This window comes from Pocillopora damicornis, chromosome 9, assembly GCF_964200805.1.
Source record: "Pocillopora damicornis chromosome 9, jaPocDami1.2, whole genome shotgun sequence".
Taxonomy (NCBI): Eukaryota; Metazoa; Cnidaria; class Anthozoa; order Scleractinia; family Pocilloporidae; genus Pocillopora; species Pocillopora damicornis.
The window spans coordinates 6,316,477-6,335,415 of NC_142678.1; the positions used below are offsets into that span (position 1 = coordinate 6,316,477).

At 39.8% G+C, this 18,939-nt stretch overlaps 2 protein-coding genes and 1 long non-coding RNA gene across 5 annotated transcripts; 1 reads left to right on the forward strand and 2 right to left on the reverse strand.

Moving 5' to 3' along the window:
• Positions 1-372: 372 nt before the first annotated feature.
• Positions 373-18,076, reverse strand: LOC113676598 (sodium- and chloride-dependent taurine transporter). 3 transcript variants are annotated; one of them, XM_089183257.1, is made up of 14 exons: positions 17,920-18,076; positions 15,327-15,505; positions 14,560-14,691; positions 13,532-13,763; positions 13,079-13,211; positions 12,485-12,619; positions 11,685-11,788; positions 10,818-10,942; positions 9,944-10,056; positions 8,921-9,058; positions 8,056-8,158; positions 2,628-2,728; positions 1,695-1,862; positions 373-872 (listed from the first exon to the last, which is right to left on the reverse strand). In XM_089183257.1, exons 2-14 carry the CDS (start codon positions 15,454-15,456, stop codon positions 744-746), a joined length of 1,743 nt encoding a protein of 580 aa, XP_089039383.1. In that variant the 5' UTR covers positions 15,457-15,505; positions 17,920-18,076; the 3' UTR covers positions 373-743. The 3 variants fall into 3 exon arrangements, with proteins under 3 accessions (XP_089039383.1, XP_089039382.1, XP_089039384.1); XM_089183256.1 differs by having other exon boundaries at positions 17,651-18,005; XM_089183258.1 differs by lacking the exon at positions 17,920-18,076 and having other exon boundaries at positions 15,327-15,588.
• LOC149039836 (uncharacterized) lies at positions 5,262-6,274 on the forward strand. Its single transcript, XM_089183265.1, has 3 exons — positions 5,262-5,375; positions 5,510-5,712; positions 5,789-6,274. Exons 2-3 carry the CDS (start codon positions 5,551-5,553, stop codon positions 6,140-6,142), a joined length of 516 nt encoding a protein of 171 aa, XP_089039391.1. The 5' UTR covers positions 5,262-5,375; positions 5,510-5,550; the 3' UTR covers positions 6,143-6,274.
• Positions 5,714-7,871, reverse strand: LOC149039837 (uncharacterized). The gene is made up of 2 exons (XR_016179927.1): positions 7,451-7,871; positions 5,714-7,132 (listed from the first exon to the last, which is right to left on the reverse strand). It is a non-coding gene; the product is annotated as an uncharacterized LOC149039837 (long non-coding RNA).
• Positions 18,077-18,939: the final 863 nt, after the last annotated feature.

An 18,939-nucleotide genomic window follows, 5' to 3' on the forward strand; every position in this document is an offset into this window, starting at 1 on the left:
GGTAATAAAGAAGGCATGTGCATTGTTAAAGATATAAATCGATATAAAGAGCGCGCAAGTGCATTGTTGAGTTATATAAGCACTTGGGAATTTTTAAGAACACGAGAGAAGTGCGGACAAGCACGAGCCGAAGGAGAGTGCTTCTCGCACTTCTCGAGTGTTCTTAAAAGTTCGTAAGTGCTCATATAACTCAACAGTGCTCGAGGAACAAGTTTTTTTTAATTTCTTTTGTAAAAGGTATCGTGAATAGCGCGCGCTCGTACCGATGACGTAGGCTGCGTGCATTATATCTCAACAGTGCACTCGTGTGACGTAAACCGCGTGCTTTATGGGAATATAATGGACTCTTTCTGACCAATCACGCCGCGAGCATTTCTTTGAACATTTTATTTAAAAAAATATAAAAAACAGAGCTTTCAATAGAACTCAAATAAAATAGTATTTTGGGGGGTTGGTCTATTTTAAGGCAGTTCACTTGGATGGTCCATCGTGGTCCGTGGACTGGGGGTCAGTGTTTTGTCCATCATCCTTTACATGAAATGGCGTGGTGATCCAAGAGTGTGTTTCAACAAAAATTATGGAGTTTGAAGATATATAACTCTGTTATCTCTTTATCTCCAGTTGAGTTTTCCATACATCATAAAAGGTTATCCTTTTTTAACGTCTGTAAGATTTGTTACAAAAAATGATTTCAAGTACAAGGTTGTATATATTTCAACAAAGAAGAAAGTGCATCGGCGTATTTATGAGGCCTTCTGTTCAATTTTCTCGTTCTCTGTTGTCAAAGGAAGAATCTGATTTCCTTTAAAATCTTCAAGTTCAGTTTCTTCCCTGTCCTCCTCAATCTGAGGTATAATCAACTTGTTCAAGCGCTGTGAAAAAAGGAAGTCTATCAGTATTAACAGAACTTTTACCTGTCCTATTCTAAGATTTTCACCACGATTCACAAAAATACCTGGCCTTGCGCCGGTTAATGACTATCAACCAAGATCATATAAACAAGAGAATATTGACTGATGTCAGTTGATATTCTCTTGCAATAAACTGATAGTAGCTTAACTGCTATGTAGACGATAAGCCCATACCATCCAATGGTCATTAATGCTGTTTTCTTTTAGACGATATCAGAACCGAAAGCGCGATAATTTTGATAAAGAGATTGAAAGCAAACTGATTAAACAAATGCCTGGAATAAAAATTTGAAGTTTTTAAAGAAAGTACGTGATCACTTTTATATCGATTGACCTAATGTAAGGTCTAGAACACTCAATGGTCGTCGAGTTCTTTTGTGTTTTGATGGACCGAGACGAAGCAGCAAGATAGGCCCATATTGCCCGCTCGGATAGCCAATCAGAACACAAGATTCGCTTCATTTTTCCCACGGGCACAACTAACTATATAATTAAAAAAAAAGTTATCGAAGGACGATCTCCACGCATCACGTAATGCTCGTGCGTGTGTCCTTGGATTTATAAATTGAAAATAGTGAAACGAATTCGAGAGTGTGTCTGTTTTCGAATGTCTTGGTTGCTGTTCGATTGGAGCTTCACTGATCGCTGCTTCAAAATGAGCGAAGCAAGTTTTTAGAGGAAGGTGCTCTTAGTGTGTTTGCCCTTTTGCGCTCATTTCCGTCGTCTGTGCGCACACTGCAAAACAATGTCTGGGTAGGACGCTATGATTAACGAATCATGTACCTCTCTGATTGTTCCTGTGGTCTTGATGAGTTTGTAAATCATCACAGCCGGAATGCAGGTCAATGACGATGCCGTCAACAACCAACCAATAGCTTGGCCCCACTCGGGATAAACGTACTGACCGTAAGTCAATGGCTTATATGTTGCCAGGTTAAAGATGAAGATGAACTGCATATTAAAATCAATGCATAATCATTTAAAGTATATCAGAAACGGACACGTTTTTTCATTTAGTTGCCACCAGCCCACATGGTATCTTCAGCACGTGCTCTCTCTAACGCCAAGGAACTTTGCGACACAAACTTAATGGCCGATTGCTACCGGAGATTACTCCTATTTCAAAAGCAGGCAGGGACTGGACAGGGTAATGTCCATAACAAGTAACCCCCCTCCCACTGAATTTTAGTAGCTTTCTCTGAGAGTCTGAAAGTGCCTATTTACACTTCTGTATGGAGAGAGGCCAGGTGCCTTGTTAGGAACACACCAGGGGTCTTCTTCGGCTATTCACATGCCTATCTAGTTGTAGGTTAACGATCAGGGCGCTAACAATTAAAATACGACAGTTCATAAAGCTAAAATGTTTAGGGAGTTGTGCATCCTATGCACGTCTATAAAATACGTCCATGAAATACTGTGGAAGAAAGTAAGTAACCCTGTAAAGATTATTAACTACAATGAACAAATCAGTTCTCACAATATAAATAATCACTCTCTACGTGTCGCAAATTTTTCATCGCTTTTGTTCGAGGAATGTTTTCTTTACATTCCTTGACAATGCTTTTAGATAAGTTAAAGCTTGGAAATAAAGATACGGCAGCTTAAGGCCTCAATCCAATCACCAATTTAATCAACATGATACTGAAGGACACCTTCAAGCATTTTTTGCATTTTGATTCACCTGTTTAGTATGTTTATTAAATACCAGAAACTTACCGAACAAAACATTGGCGCTAGAAAACACCAACACCAACCAATCCATGGATTGATGCGAAATCCCAGCATGATTTCCATTTTTTCATAAAAACGACGGCGACCTGTGTACAGTTTGACACATTTCTTCAAAGTTTCGTGTTGGAGTATAAAATACAAAATGAACGTTACGCTGCACGCAATTTCCCTGTTGACCACTGCCCAGAGTTATTTTTGACATTTATTCAGTGTTAGCTAAGACTTGCTCCGCAAATAATTGCTAGGAGTTTCCATGGTTAAGGGTCTACATGATTGTTTCAGAGGAAGACTCAAAGGTAAAAACTGTGCTATCATTTCAAGGCACTTCTACCCGTGATGACGTGATGAAGCACAAAATAAACGCAGCCTGTCTTTAAGCCTATTCTGAGCCCCCCCTCCCCCCTCCCCCATGGGACACAAGTGTATTCCAGGTAACCCTCAGCATGTTGTGACGCTCCCCTTAAAATCTTTCGGTGTTTCTTTTATGCTCTTGGATTTACACGAGGTACTGTGAGGCAGGAGTGCACACGGCTGTTTCAAAACGCCCGCCAGTGGAAATTTAGTTCGCGCATGTCAGATTGACATTTTCAATTTGAAACCGCTGAAAATGTACGTTTAACGGCTCAACAAGAAAGAACCCACTGATAACTAGGTCGCAAAAAGTATATGCGCAAAGCCCAAGGAAATAGCTAACTTATGCGCAGACATTGTATTTTGCTTCCCTGGTTAATGTTCTCCTAGGGAAGATTGCGTGTGCGGGATAGTTAACTATGCGACGGCTTAATGGCATCTTGTTTTGACGCGAGATGACTTATCGCCTTTCTGAGGTCTTCTTATTTTCAGGCAAGATTCTGATTGATTCGAATTTTTCTTTCAATAAAGGAACAACTCAGGCTTTACCTCTCTCCTTTGCCATCAGTTTCTTTACCATGACGTTTTAATCCGAATTGTTTTGAGCGGTGTAATCTGCGATTACACATCACCACCGAAATAGTAAATATGGCGTCCATCTCCCCTTTGACCTCGAACTAATGTCCCTAAACTACGCGAATTTATCCTCTGAATGAACTCATGCTTACCCATGGGCTAAACAAAGAATACACGATTTATGACAAACTGATAAAATGTCCACGGCCTTCTGTTATGTGCAAGAAAGTCGAGCTACGTGCGTGTGATTTCCTCCCCGAAAAGTGTATGTCATCGATCTGTCACGGGGAGCTACTTGAAATAGTGAAAGCACGGACAAGACGTTTCTTTCGGTCAACATTTCAATCATGATCACGGATAATAAACCTTACAATTATATGTTACCATTTGTGCTTTGATCTGATAGTTAAATCGTTCTTCTTGGCCGTGATTAACATGGTTTTTGGCGAATATTCCCTCTCCCTTCAAATGGAATGAACTACACGCAATAACACAAGAATGCAAATATTCCCGCACCCCTGAAGAACCGATCGAGAGAGATAAATAGACACCCCTTCCTGAAACAAGGTACAAACCCTAAAGATGTACCCTTCTGAAGCAATAAAAGGCCGGAAAAAGGAACTTCGGAACATATCTTGAGTCAACTTAGAACTGCGTTGCTTAATCCAAGTTTAGTTTACAACTCGGTTCGATTAGTGCATTCAGATGGCTAACTTTGGTCTCTCTGAACATCAACAAATATTGGAAAAAATTTGCCGAATTTGTGGAGAGCGATTGAAGAAGGCAAAAGATAAGTATGAGAACAGTTTTCTTTGCGCTGATAAGACGGAGATTATTTTCACAGCCTTTGGTGTCAAAGTTCGTAAAGATGACCTTGATATGTGCCCTCTAAGTTCTGCCACAAGTGTTACAAGCTTGCTTTAAGAGGAGGCACACGCCTTGCAATCAATGTGTGGCCTCCACACAAACGCACTGGAAACTGTAAGATCTGCAGTTTCTTTAAGGATCAACAGAAACCTGGTAGGAAGAAGAAGACTAAACCTGGAATAAAACCCAGAGAGGACTCAGCTGAACCCAAGGAACAGGTGGAAATGGTGGAAGGAATGTCTGGCACTTTAAGCTTCCAACCTGACCCAGCCTTACTCTCATTCTCTGAGGAGGTAAAGAATCTACAAAGCTTTAGAGGATCAGAACCTCTTTACCCGGAACAGTTTGTTGAAAACATCAAGCATTAGTATATGTGCCCAATTTGCAAAGAGGTACTTGATCAACCAGTCCAGACGAAATGTCGAACTCCACACATATTTTGTGCTAGTTGCTTATCATTTTCTGTTGCCTATTGCTGTGAATTATAGTCTAATTATAGTTGGTTATCATTTTAGGAATGGAAGGCTGACATGGAACAATGCAATCCCAGAAAATGAAGTGCACATAAAACTTGGAGGAGATGCTGGTGGTGGGTCATTTAAAATGGCCTTCCAGATTGCTAACCTGAGGCATCAAAATTCTAAAACCAACACAGTGGTCTTTGCCATGTTTCATGCAAATGATAGTTGGGCTAATTTAAAGACAGCCTTAATGAAATATAAAGAACAAGTAAACACCTTGAAAGAAGCAACCTGGGTGTAAGTGAAAAAAAATTTACCACACTTTTAGTTAATCGGGACAATAAAGACTTGAAATAGCATAATATTAATTAAATTTTTATTTTTGTTTTGCCCATTTCTAGAGGTAAAAAGAAAGTGGTTTTCCTGTTTGGTGACTATGAGTTCCTATGCAAGCTATTTGGAATAGCTGGTGCCTCAGGTATGATCCAGACAATAATTCACATATACAAATAATAATGATTTAGCAATTCAATAAAAGAATATAAATGTAGCCTCTACTCTACATAACTATTTCTGTGAAACAGGTTTCCACCATAAGAATTGTATTTGCAGGCAAATATCCATGTCTTTGGTACAAGATAAATCATGAAGTAATGCAAGTCTCTTGCCATAAACGTGGGCATGCTGAAAAACGAAGTCTTGAAAACATTCAAGAGGATTATGATAAGTTTGTAGCAGATGGCTCTGTTACAAGTCAACAGAAGTTTTATCACAATGTGATTCACGAGAAACTGCTGGACATTGAATTGGACAAAGTAAGATACAAAAGTTTACTTTATTGCTTTGAAGAGGGACTTACAGGCCACCTTACTTAATGGTTGTCTATTTCAGGTTTGTGTTCCTGGACTTCACATTAGCTTGGGTGTGTTTAAGAAACTGTTTGACGAACTTGAGAACCAGTGCTTTGAGCTGGACAAAAAAATTCAAATGGTTCTAGCAGGAGACAGTGAAGAGAATGATGAGAAAATCCAGGCACTCAGAGCTGCCCAACTACATACCAGACAAGCACAACAATTTAATGAAAAAGCCAATTATTTACAGGAGTTGCTGAATTTACAAAGTCTGCATGCTAATGTTGATATCATGCCTGCCTACTTTACACTACTACAGAAGGAGATAGACAAACTCCTTGGAAATGCAAAGGAGGAGGTAAAAATAATATATTGGTGCTTTCCAGTATCATAGCTGTACAATCCTCCAAATCCATTTTACATGTTTCAAACCCATCTTAATTTTTTAGTTAAAGAAGTTATGATTTTATTTTATAGATCATTTATTTGTAATATTACAAGGGCTCAAATTATCAAATTATAGCAACTAAGCAGTAAGTCAAATAACCCAGATTTAAATAGTATTATCTCAACATTATAGGAAAAGCTTGCAGATGAACAAATGGAATTGGCTGCCTTTGAGAAAGCCAATGGACCACTATCGGTTCATTTGGATGAGGTTCTCAAGAAAATGAATGTTGAGAGACAAGCTTATCATGGAAAATCATTCATTGGTAATCATGTACACACTTGCTGCAAGGTAACACAAATTCTACCCTTAGAGTAGGAATTTGTTGAGTCACAAAATTTCATTGAATTGTTGCATTTGTTTTTTTGGTAGGAAGACAACATCATTAAACTACGCAGTGCTGTGCTGACAAAAACAGAGGAGCTGTGTCCTTCCTTCCTTTCTCAAGCAAGAGAAATTAGCGTGAAATTTGAACAAGTTTTTAAGTTATTTGCTGCTTGCCACTTTGTCTATGACAGTGCAGACTATCTCAATGATGGCAAGATTGATAAGCTAGGTAACTGAAAGAAAAAACCTGACTTTCATGGAAAAACATGAATACAGCAATAAGATCATGTCTTAAGTCCACCTTTTCTTGTTTTCTTGTTGCAGAGGAAGACATCACAAATTTTCTTCAGTTCCTTAGGGAAAAATTTCCAGACATGACAATCACACCAAAGCTGCATATGCTAGAAGAACATGTTTGCCCTTTTCTTCGACAATGGCACATGGGCCTTGGATTCTACGGTGAACAAGGGATTGAAGGAAAACACTCTGAATTCAATACCCAGTCCCAGCATTTTGACCATGTGAAGAAAAAGGACACGAGATTGCGTCAAATCCTTGTCAACCATCACATTGCCACGAGTCCGGAACTAGCAGGGAAAGCTCCCAAACCTAAAAAAAGAAATTTAAAACGAAAAGCGAACGAGTAAAACTCTTTCCTTTTCAATAGCAATGTATCGGTTCGATGACTAAGAACGAGTACTATGTGTGTAAATATAGAGTAATTTATTTGCTCAACTTCTAATTTAGACGAATAAAAGTGTTACTACAATCTTTGGAACCAAAACTAAACCTTTCCAGTCGTTTACAGACTGTTTCACTTGAAATTCAGTACCTCCGAGATTCAAAATGGAGTCGTATAACGGCCGATCTTAACATATTAAAAGCGCCTCGAATGGAGTCTTAAACAATTCGGATTAAAACACTTACCTCTGTCGGTTGTTCAGTAAGGTTTCAAGTCTTCTCTTTTGACTCTTGCTTTGCTGGGAAAAATTCGAGCCTTTTCCAAATTGAAATCAAAGTTTTCAGTTGATTTAATAGGGTGTGCTTGCTAGACTCCACCATAGCAACGTGTTTTCGTCGAACACAGGCAAAATTTGACCGATTTTACTCAAATTTTCGACGGCAAATGCCTCTTCTATTTGTAAGCATCCGCCATGCTAAATTTCACCCGCATACATTAGATACGCAGCAAGATTTCATTGGCTAAACTATATCTAAGCCCAAAGGGTTGCCATGGACGCTAGATTTATGCAAATGCATAATTTTGTATTAACCAGAGAAATAATAATTAACTCGATCTTTCCTGTAGACCGCATGCGCGAACTAAATTTCCACCGCGAAACAGCCGTGCGAGTGTGACGCGGGGCAAAACTTTGGCCGTCGTTCATGGCGCAAGCTCAGACCATTCTGAGGAGGGTGGTGGAACACTTACCATAAGACCAACAAAGCTTCTACTCTATATAACAAACCGATTCGAATTTTAAAGAAAAAAAAAATATTAGTCATTACTCAAAAGTTGGATTGCTTCTTACCATATAGCCATCCCATAGCCACACATTCACAGATGACCACCAACAACAGTACTGATCCGCTTCCAGAGTAGAAATCAAACAACTGGAAAACGTACATTCCTCCCTGGAACAGGGTTTTCATTCATGATTTGTAAATAGAATAAAAAAGAAGGCAAGTTTTAATCTCGGTAAAGAAATAGAGAAACATGTTTTTCGTCATGTCACGAGCGTGGAACAAAGTAAATATTCTGAGTCCTCATTAGCTTTTATTTGGTTACTATACAGTGAGGATATCTTTCTACAGTAGCACATGGACTTATGTGGAGGACCTGAATTTTTCAGGCCAAGTGGACAAAGGTGAAAAGAGACTGGGGTGAGACAAAAATTAGTATATTTTTGGAAGTAACTCCCTGAGTGATATTATTTCTTGCTCTGAGAATTACCTTCCTAAGACATAAATTATAAATTCCAGCCACCAGTTTTAAGATTAATCTATTCTACACGCATACTGATAAGCTGTAGGGGGGCAGTAAAGGGTGTCCTCAAGCTTAAGACGCGTGATTAATTAAGGTTACGGCCAAAATTAATATGTGACGCGTGAATTTTACGGAAAAGCGGGTGTGATTTGTTAATTCATAAACAAGCGTGAGGCGTGATTTGCCTCTAGATATATACGTGACCCGCGCATTTTTTTCTTTCATTTCATGGAAACCTCTAGATTTCCCTGATTTACACATGAAAAGAGATTTGAAGTTTTTCATTTGATATATGTGAAGCGTGAATTTTTCGAAAATTACTGCGCCGAACATAATCAGGACGCACTCTTTGCAACCCTCACGGTATACGCTAACTTCCAACAGCTAAGCAATCATGAGTGTCAATATACCTCAGTGACCATAGCCAGCCCAAGGAGGAACCAGATCACACAGACAAAAGCGGTAAACATTTCTTTGCGGTAGCCGCGCCTCAGGTAGTGAGGATACAAATCCACAACGGCGGTCACGACACCCTCGATACCTACAAACTTAATTTATGAAGAAATACAAAAATCAGTGATTGCAGACTCCAGACGAAAAGTATGGGAAAAGATTATAAAGGAAACTGTGCGTGAAGCATCTGTAGTTTACAACGGTCGGTGTCCTTTAACGAGATTTTGACGTGAAATTGCTTCTGCATTATACATCCCTCAGATGAGCAAAAGGTTATCAGATTATCAGAGACCCTCCCTCCCGAACTGCTACTGCCCCCTCCCCCACCCCCCCGGCCCTCTCTCTCGTCCCTTTCAATGTTGTTTTGCATAGTAACATTTGCATTTAAGAAAATTAAAAGGGGAGGGGAGAGGGTGAAAGAAGATTGTCATGGACGTTGTTCTGGAGAAGTATCCCAACCAGTTATTTCTGGGAATGTTGGTCTATGAAAAAAAACTTTGACAATTTGAAACAGTCTCGGCAACCAGAGCAATGCATTTTTGTTCATGTATATGCGTTCCAACAACTGTATATTCTTTTGTTCGTTTGACACAGGATTAATAAATCTTTCCACTAGGGAGAGCACGTTTGGCCGTTGAAAAATTTGTACAAAGGTTGTATATCTTGTAACAGGGTAAAAAGCAGTGAATGACTAGACTCTATTGAAGTTTGGAAGCACGCGCATGCAACGATTGTTTTATTTAACAATTAAAGGAAGAGTCTTCTCTTTATATTTTTGTATTTTGACCATTGAAATTCACCAATCAGTATCAACAAAAGCCGTTTTCCTCAGGGGTTTCAGAAAAGAATTCCGTCGAATCATTTACAGTTTATACGTTGAATGCGACAGCTTTCAATCAGGGTTATCTTGCGATATACTCTAAATTACATTCTAAACTAAAGTGATAATTGCTCTATGTGTTGATTAGTGACATCTATACCTCACTGTCCAGGCCCAGTAAAATTACCATGAAGAAAAACAGAGCAGACCACAAAGGAGATAGAGGCATTTGAGCTACAGCTTCTGGATAAACTACAAAGGCCAGTCCAGGACCTAAAGGGTAAATAACAGAGGTTTAAAGCAATGTATATCACACGCGTGTCATTTTACACTTTGAGCGTATCATAAAGCACACTGCTAAACAAAAGTTACCGTGTCTGTCTCTGTTCCGCTCATTAAACATACACATATCTGCAAATTTGTGACACGCTCGGCTTAGCGTGTCATGACGCGCGCGTCATATTTTCTCGCATAAGCGCCACTCCTGAATAAACGCCCCCCTTAAATAAGTGTCGCATTTGGAACGAAAAAGTTGAAAGGCGCGCCCTTAAAACCCTCGGTCACAGTACAGCGCTTATTCAAATCCTGAATCCTTTAACTTATCTTCAACTTTAACTTATCCCTGTTTCATATGCAGTTGAACATCTGGGGCGAACTGAATGCAAAAATCGTTTCAAATTCACAGATTTAGTTAGGTCTAAGTTGAGCGAAGACACCCTGGTAATGCAATTGAAAAGTGCTGGAAGCCACAAATGGTGACAATCAAAAGACGCCGCCGTTTGTTTCTGTAAAATTTTCTATAAAATTACATTTGAAATGAAAAGAGAATATTTCATTGTCGTGTCCAATTTTTTAATAAGCGCTCCTTTAAATAAGCGTCGCATCGAAGGTGTGAAGAGTTAATTAAGTGTCGCGGAGCTTTTTTGAGTACATATACAAGTATAAAGTGCTGTACAGTTTATTTTGTAAAAATGTCAGACGATTAATGTCACATTTCGTCAAGTTTCCTTGGCAACTTTGTAAATATTGTTAACCTGGTTTAGCAACGTCCTCAACTGTCACTCCTTGATTTTTAGCCATAAAGCCCAACACAGAGAAGATGAGAAATCCGCCGTAGAAACTTGTTCCACTGTTACAGAGGGTAAATATGATGGAATCTCTACATTGAGGAAAAAAAAAATTCTGTCTCCGATCATAATTGAAAACAGTTTTTCCTTCATTATCTCCTTCGAAAGTTATGTAACTTATGATTGAACTTATGATTGTGGAGTGTAGAGGCAGGAATGGAGAATATTTGGCTCGACGCTATGACGTACAGACGTATCTTAAAGAGCTCCGTGCGTCATGACCGAGAGCTGAGAATGTTCCCGTCACGCCCGACCTAAATTAGTCAATAACAATTTTATCACATGACGGCCTTTACTTCTTTTTCTTCCTTTCTTCTCTCCGCTTTTATGTCGCAGGACGTATGGTCCTGCTTATGCCAACGCGTATGGCTTTTATCATGAGGGATTTTTGTTAAAGAAAGGGCGCGCAGGGTTATAACGGTCATTTGATAAGTACAAGAGAATATCAACTGATATTCTCTTGATAAATGTATTCCTACAGGCTCGTCAAAATTCTCAGCGATACTATACACCAAAACGTCTAAAAAGTTACTTATTATCCAACTGCTTATTTTTTCTGCTAAGTCTTTCTGTTCGTTTCTCATAAGGCGGGAAAAGCAAATCGGATAGAGAAGCGTAGCGTGCGCAGCCGACTGGTTAAACAAGTTTTTTATAGTACAAAATAACCAACTGTCCAAATAACCGTACAATATCGCAAGATATTTGTACTCTATTCGCGCGTTATTTATACTCTTACTTTGTGCAGTTGGATAATAAGTACTATTACTGCCTTACCTGTAAAAGTTGTTCTTAAATTTGTTATAGCTCCCAAGTGCTGTCATGGTTCCCATGCCAATGGAATACGAGAAAAACACCTGGGTGCCAGCATCGAGCCAAACCTGGAAAGATATTTGATTTCAGTTTTCATATTAAATTTTGAATAAGATGTACAATTTGAAAACATAAAAACAAAATCTCACACAAAAGTGAAATTTTTGGGCGAACCATATGAACGAACCATGGATCCTTAACTGTGATCGGGATCAAGATTTACATATAACCATGAAATAAAAAGTTTGAAGCTCAGAATGATTACGTCAAGAATGACTAAGTTGACGTAAGTAAGTTTGGCGATATTTCGCAAGATAGGATAGGTCGGAAGTCGCAACTACAGGATAAGCCGAAACCAGTTACAGTTTTTAGCTGACTGTTAACAAAAATTCCGTCGAAATAGGATGGACAGAAAAGATTTCAGTTTTAGTTTCACAGCTCATGCCATTTTTTTGCATGTTCGGCCGCGTACATAATTGAGAGACAGAAGCCAGCTTCATCCTTTCACTCCCAAGATCTCATAAATAATGATTCTTACTGTATGCCAAAAAATTTTAATAACATTTGTTCTGAGAACTTGGTATTGGATCATACGACCAATAATCCACTGATTGATATTTTGCTTTGTTTTCATCAATTGTCTGCTCGATCTGGTATTGATATTGTGAGGAGAAATTAGGCCTTGGTCATTCTTTGGAGCTAGTGGGTTAAGTTTAATGCAGAGGGAGGCCTGTTTCACTGGCCTCGTCAAAATAACAGCCTACCTGGCCATCACCAAGTCTTGACAGATCAGGGGTCAGATAAAATTTTATTCCATCGGCGGCTCCCGGTAAAGTGACACCGCGGATCAAGATTGCGGTCAGCAGCAGATATGGAGCTGTAGCGGTGAAGTACACAACCTGCAAAAAATTAGACAAGTGTTTTTATAAGAATAAAAATTATCGCAGAAGATTAATCGAGAAATGTACTCCACAAAAATTATCAAGAGACAGACAGCCAAAACCGAAGAGATCTAAATTACAAAGATAGACTACAACTAAACGTGGATGAACGGATTGAGTGTCAAAGATAAAAAGAAAGTACGTGCCTAGCTAAAAACACCGATGACCAGAAGGGCAGGCGAAGAAACAAAGAGAACGACAGACTGACAGATTGAGAGACTAATAGACTAATAGATTGACAGACTGACAAAACTGACAGACTGACAAATGAAAGACGAACGATTTCCAGACAGATCTTTAGACAAATCGCAGCACTCCGACAGACAGACAGGTAGACTAGACGATGATCAACAGACGAAAAGTAAGTCTTAAGCCCTTTTGATTAATGAGCAACTTAAAAAGAAAAAGAACAATTACCTTCCCACTAGACTTGACTCCTTTGCATACACACAAATAACAAACGATCCAAGCCAAAAGCAGGCACAAAGCTAGGTCCCAGTTCACTTGCCCCGGTTCACCCAAGCCACCAGAAACTCGCAGAACTCTGTAGCTATTTTGATAAAGAAACAATGACATTTGTAAAATAGCGAAACATAACTAGTGAATTGTTTATCTAAATTTTAAAAGCGTAACTGGAAGTTTTGTATGAAGGGAAACTCTCTCCTGTGCTTCAAAGTGTATACACGTGTCATAAGTGTAGAGACACGGTTGCGCAATTGCACTGGACCGAAAGCGTATACAAACCATGTTATTAACAACTATTGCGGTGTTTAGGCGAATTTCACATATTCGGTTTATATAATAGCCGTCGAGAAATATAGAGTAGATTAAAATTCAGTGTTCCTACACTAATATATAAACATCACTTACTCCCAGTATTCCTGACTTGCTGAAACACCTGCGATAGCGGAGGTATTTTGTAAGGAGCTGTTTCGTTTTACACTGCCGTCTACACAATTTATTGTGTTCCATTCATTTCCACAATGTGACCACGGCAGCTTGGATTGGAACGAGGCAAACATGTAATAAAAGGCCCAGCCAAGAATCACGGTGTAGTAAATGTTAATGTATTGCATAACCAGGACCCCAGCGTAGCCAATACCTGGAGAGCAAACAATTTAATTGATAAATGCATCCTCACTGGTAGATGGTAAACACATACTCAAATTTCCTGCGAGTTTTGAGTTCTCCGCAATGGAGAAATAACCTAAGCCGCTAACAAGACATCCAGACGTCGAAATCTTCTCTTGACAGAGGAAAATCACCGCAAACAGACAAAAGGCGTCGCAAAATGGGTGGAAATGGACTCATTTAATCGCAATATTAAAGCCTGATGAAAACTTCTGCATGTCTAAATTTCTGTAATTTCTTTAAAAAATTTCACTCATTTTAAACAGCCAGAATGTGGCGTAATTCATGCTACATTTGAAGTCAAACTTATTCTACGGGGAACAAAGAATCCACCAAACATTGGGCTAATGTCCCAATCTAGCTTCATAGCTTCTTTTATAGCAAAATCACATCAACAAATCGACAGAACGATATTTTCAGTCACTTTTGCGAGATTCAAAACTGCTTTCAGCTTGAAGGTGACGAACGGTAAGATAACAGCTTAATGAAACAGAAAAGCATAAAATAAACCATGCAAAACAAAGGAAGACTTAAGTTGTGTAAGAATAAAGAAGATCGAAACGGAAATAATGATAATGACGAGCTTCGTCGAAAGTTTTCAGGATCCACAAAGCGTGACGTAGCTCCAGAAGGAACTGCCTTGTAAGTAACTTCTTTAAACTGATGTGTTTTACAACTCCGTGACATTTCGTGGCGCGCGAGAGTGGACAGAGAAAGAACGTAAATCAGAATGCCGGATGAGGAGTGAGGTTTTGACGACTTCTTACCTTGAAATATTGGACATATTTTCCAGGCTGTAATTCCACCTTGACTTGTGTACTGTCCCAAACCAATTTCCATGACCAAAACAGGGACACCAGCCACGATCAGACAAATCAAATAGGGAATGAGAAAACACCCTAGGACGTTGAGAAATACCGTAAAAATTAAAAGACATGATTTACAATGGTCATTTTTCTTGGGCTTAATATACGACTGGGCGTTATATTGGAGAGAAATTTGAATAAAAAAATCATGCGCTCCATCTATTCATAAGCAATAGCCTTAAAAACTTTACCAAAATAGTTCAAGGGACAAGAAGAATAATAATGCCTTTTTAAATTGTTCCTAGTTTCCGAGAGTATAAAACAGGCCTGGGGTAAAGATCAGTGCCCATGAAGTAGTCCCCAGGAGTTTTAGAAACACATTCTCTTCAAACACAAGTCCTCGAGATGAAAAACAAGTATAACGCGCCAGGTGGCCCGTGACCCACTTAAACGAATCTTATCCCGGTTTCGTAAGACTGAGGCGGCTGGGGTAAGCACTTTGCAAACCTAATGAACAGGATGCTAAAGTAGCCCACCGCCGGATTACCCCCCCCCCCTCCTTTCTCGGTCGAAATTCTATATCCAACGTTCACCTACCGAGAGACTGAGACAAAGTGTCTCAATTTGCGTCCGGCGTCCTCTTTCCCGCTGATTCTAGCCCCATAAGTTACAAAGACTCAGTATTCTTACTAGTCTCACAGAAACAATAACAGGTAAATCAGACTCACCTCCACCGTTCTTGAAGCACAGATAAGGAAACCGCCAAATGTTACCGAGCCCAATGGAAAATCCCATCAGAGCAAGGATGAAGTCGAACTTCGAGCTCCACGTCTCCCGTTCATTGATACCTTCTGTCATTTTGATTTTTGAGAGCAGATTGATTCAGCGAATATATTTCTGCAAGAACCTAAGCATTCACAACACTTATTAAAAGCTATTAAAGCACAATTCTTTTGTTTTTCAAGTTAAGATGTTCGTAGCCTTAATCACATAGGTTAAGTAGTGCAAAAGTAGCTTGAAGCCGCCTAAAATTTCAAAGTTATGACTGACAAATGCTCAAACGAAATAAACTGGTCAGTCACGCAGGCTTGTACATAGTCCTTCAGGCGCAACTGCGCAACTTTAAACATTCCTAACCTTATGACCCCCTAAGAGAGACTAGCATCTAATTTCTCCTTACAATATCACCACTGAATCGAACATTAAGGCCAGAAAAATAAAGGAATGATCACCAACTAAAGAAGCTCGTGATTGTTGAATAAATTCTCCTTTTCAGCACTTTAAGATAAGTATACAGAAATGTATGGCGAATATGCATATTGAAGCTAGGGTCTCAAGTTCAGTATTTGATAGGTCTTCGTTGGAGACATTATCATCTGATATGCCTGCGTAGAGACTGTAGGGGAAATTTCACATTTGACATAATCAGTTAAGAGCTACAGGAAAGCTACCTACTTAAGGTACACCCTTTTTATGCACTTTTTGCTTGTAACAATTGGCTGAATGGAAAAGGTTTGTTTATTTATTCATTTTATTTTAGTTATTCATTTGCGATTTATAGATAGGCTGGCCCAGTTCAGCTTCAGTTTAAAGCTGGTTTAAATGGGGGCCTGCATAAACAAAACAAGGCCAGACCACAACACCGGAAACCAAGTTCCCAACTCTTTGCGAGAAGAGCGTTAAGTTCTCTAACGCCCCTTGCTAACCAGTGCAGAGATGATGCAGTAGACGGGGCCTACGGTTTCAGATATCGTTCTTATCAGTGAAGACTAGAATGCTTAACCATTTTCGGATGTCATAGCAAAGAAAGAACATTCTCCCCAGTTATTTTAAGGCCCCGGTGTTGGTCCGGTCTAGGGCTTGAGCCCACAACCTTCCGCACGGCAGTCAAGCGCTCTACAACACGACCTTACCACGAAGATCATTGTTGTTGGGTGGATAAATTTAGAAACGTAACTTTAGTTCTTTTTGGTTGGGCCTTGTAGATGCAGAGAACTTCAATTAGTTGCTTAAAAATTAAAATAAAGAAGGCGAAATCGTTGCGATATTTTGAAAGTTGAGTCGTAAGTTTAGGTGTTTATCTGAATTTTCTAAGTTTCTGTTGAGATGATCTAAAATTATCAAATTTTCCGTACTTGTTCCTAGTTTTCAAGTAATTTCTCTCGTTCGTAGTTAGGTTGTCTATTAATCAATCACGAAGAGCCGAAAGAGCAAAAATTGGTTTCTGTCATCTGGTCCAATATTTATTTAAAGCGTTTTTAATTTCCTTTGATTTGACCCTTGAGCTAAGGGAACAGATACACCATTGGCACGCCCCCTTTACGAGACAACATCGATAGCCTTCCCTGAAACAGAGGTGAAGACGTTACCCTTGAAAGGGCAGTAAAGAATATTTCCTTTTCAAAAGGGGAAAACAATTCATTTCTTGCCGTCTGCTTTCAGCTTTGCACCCTGAAGTAAAGGAGTTTGTCGGAGTTGTAAACAAGAGAATTCTCGTCACTATTCCTTTAGTGAAGGTGAATAAAATTAAATCATACGCCTGTACACGTTATTATGCGAAATTTGTTGATTCGAAGTTTGATGCATTGCAGAGAGGAGCGCTGAGAAAACGCTACAAAGTCTCAAAAGCACGTGGTCTACTAGTAACTGTTTAATCGTTGCCACGATCTAGTTGCTGTTAGCCTCATGATTTCCATTTTAAGTCACGTGAAGACAAGAAGAAAATGATTCCCCCGAGACCGAGACATTGCTGAGATATCACGAATATAGCAAAACAAAAAGAAATTACATGTTTTAACTTGCAAAGTTATTAGGCCAAAAAACACCGGAAAATTTTCCAATTTAGATGTAATGTTTTCATTTTGCAGAAAATGTCATAGAGAATTTGCTGTGATCCGCTAGACTATCACCTGGTTGTAGAGTGGTTACCCGCGCACACTGAAAACGCCGGCCTCTTTACTCGGCAACCTCTCGCACTTGTTATTTGCATCTTTTGACAGTGTTGCAAAAGGTAATATCTAACAGCTCGAATCAACTGCCTCCAAACGCTTACCTTCCAATTCCACTGTTAACACGGCACGGTAATTTAAGTTAGCCGGTCACAACTCACAACAGGAACGCAACGGAACCAAATACATCAGATGCGAGCGTAATATAAGCAGAGGAGAGATGAGTAAACGCTTGTTCAGGGCCTGTTTACACGTACGCTGAAAACGCCGGCCTCTTTACTCGGCAACCTCTTGCACTTGTTATTTGCATCTTCTGACAGCGTTGCAAAATGTAATATCTAACAGCTCGAATCAACTGCCTCCAAACGCTTACCTTCCAATTCCACTGTTAACACGGCACGGTAATTTAAGTTAGCCGGTCACAACTCACGACGGGAAAGCGACGGAACCAAATACCTCAGATGCGAGCGTAATATAAGCAAAGGAAAGATGAGTAAGCGCCTGTTTGGGGCCTGTTTACATGGAGGTGGGGGCCCCCAGGTAGATGAGGTAACCCGCTTAGCCAAGGTCGAAAAATAAAAGCGTTTACATGCAATCTTATAACCCCGGGGTGCTGGGGTGAGGTTTCTTGAGGTTGTTGTTGCGCTTGCAATTAGGGAGTTTGAGCAGAGGCTTCCCAAGTTCACATCTCGAAAAAGACGAAAGATTAATTCTCGGACACTTATGTATTTATTCATGAAAGCGTAACGCATTGCGTTACGCGGTGTTTAACTTCGCAAGGAACCGTTGACTTAATACGTTATACGGAATAGTTTGGGAAACCAAATATGGTCGATTTACAACGCTAAATATTCCGAAATGTGAACATTTTACACTCCTTGTGTGTCCGTTGCGGTTTCTGGTGATTTCCGCCATGAGACGGCTAGGAAGTGTACAAATATTGTACATGTTTCGCTTTTGAGCTTTTTGCCATGAATGCGACCCCAGCTAGGCGGGCTACCCCACCTTGACACATTTACATGGCAAATTGTCACCCCGGCTGACAGGGTTACCCTACCTGGCAGACCGGGCAACCCGCTTAGGCGGGTCACCCCACCTATCATGTAAACGTGATCAAAATAAAATAAGAAATTATATGGACAGGCGGGTTACCTCATCTTCCTGGGTTCCCCCACCTCCATGTTAGTGGGTGAACCTCACTCCAGCACCCCGGGGTTGTAAGATTGCATGTAAACGCGTTTTATTTTTCGACCACGGCTAGGCGGGTTACCCCATGCAACTGGGGTCCCCCACCTTCATGTAAACAAGCTCCTACTTACGTGACAAAGCAACTCAATTAAGGAATCGCATCACAATGTATTCGAATAACAGTTTTTCGCTCTCAGACACAAGA

Excerpts from the sequence above, each read along its gene's own strand:
- LOC149039836 (XM_089183265.1), top strand. The coding sequence starts at position 5,551 with ATGCAAGTCTCTTGCCATAAACGTGGGCATGCTGAAAAACGAAGTCTT. Across the intron at positions 5,713-5,788 it reads TGGACATTGAATTGGACAAA|GTTTGTGTTCCTGGACTTCA; the intron begins GTAAGATACAAA and ends TGTCTATTTCAG.
- LOC113676598 (XM_089183257.1), bottom strand. The coding sequence starts at position 15,456 with ATGACAGAAGGTATCAATGAACGGGAGACGTGGAGCTCGAAGTTCGAC. Across the intron at positions 13,212-13,531 it reads GCAAGTCAGGAATACTGGGA|CTACAGAGTTCTGCGAGTTT; the intron begins GTAAGTGATGTT and ends TTATCAAAATAG. Across the intron at positions 10,057-10,817 it reads TGAGGACGTTGCTAAACCAG|GTCCTGGACTGGCCTTTGTA; the intron begins GTTAACAATATT and ends TTTACCCTTTAG.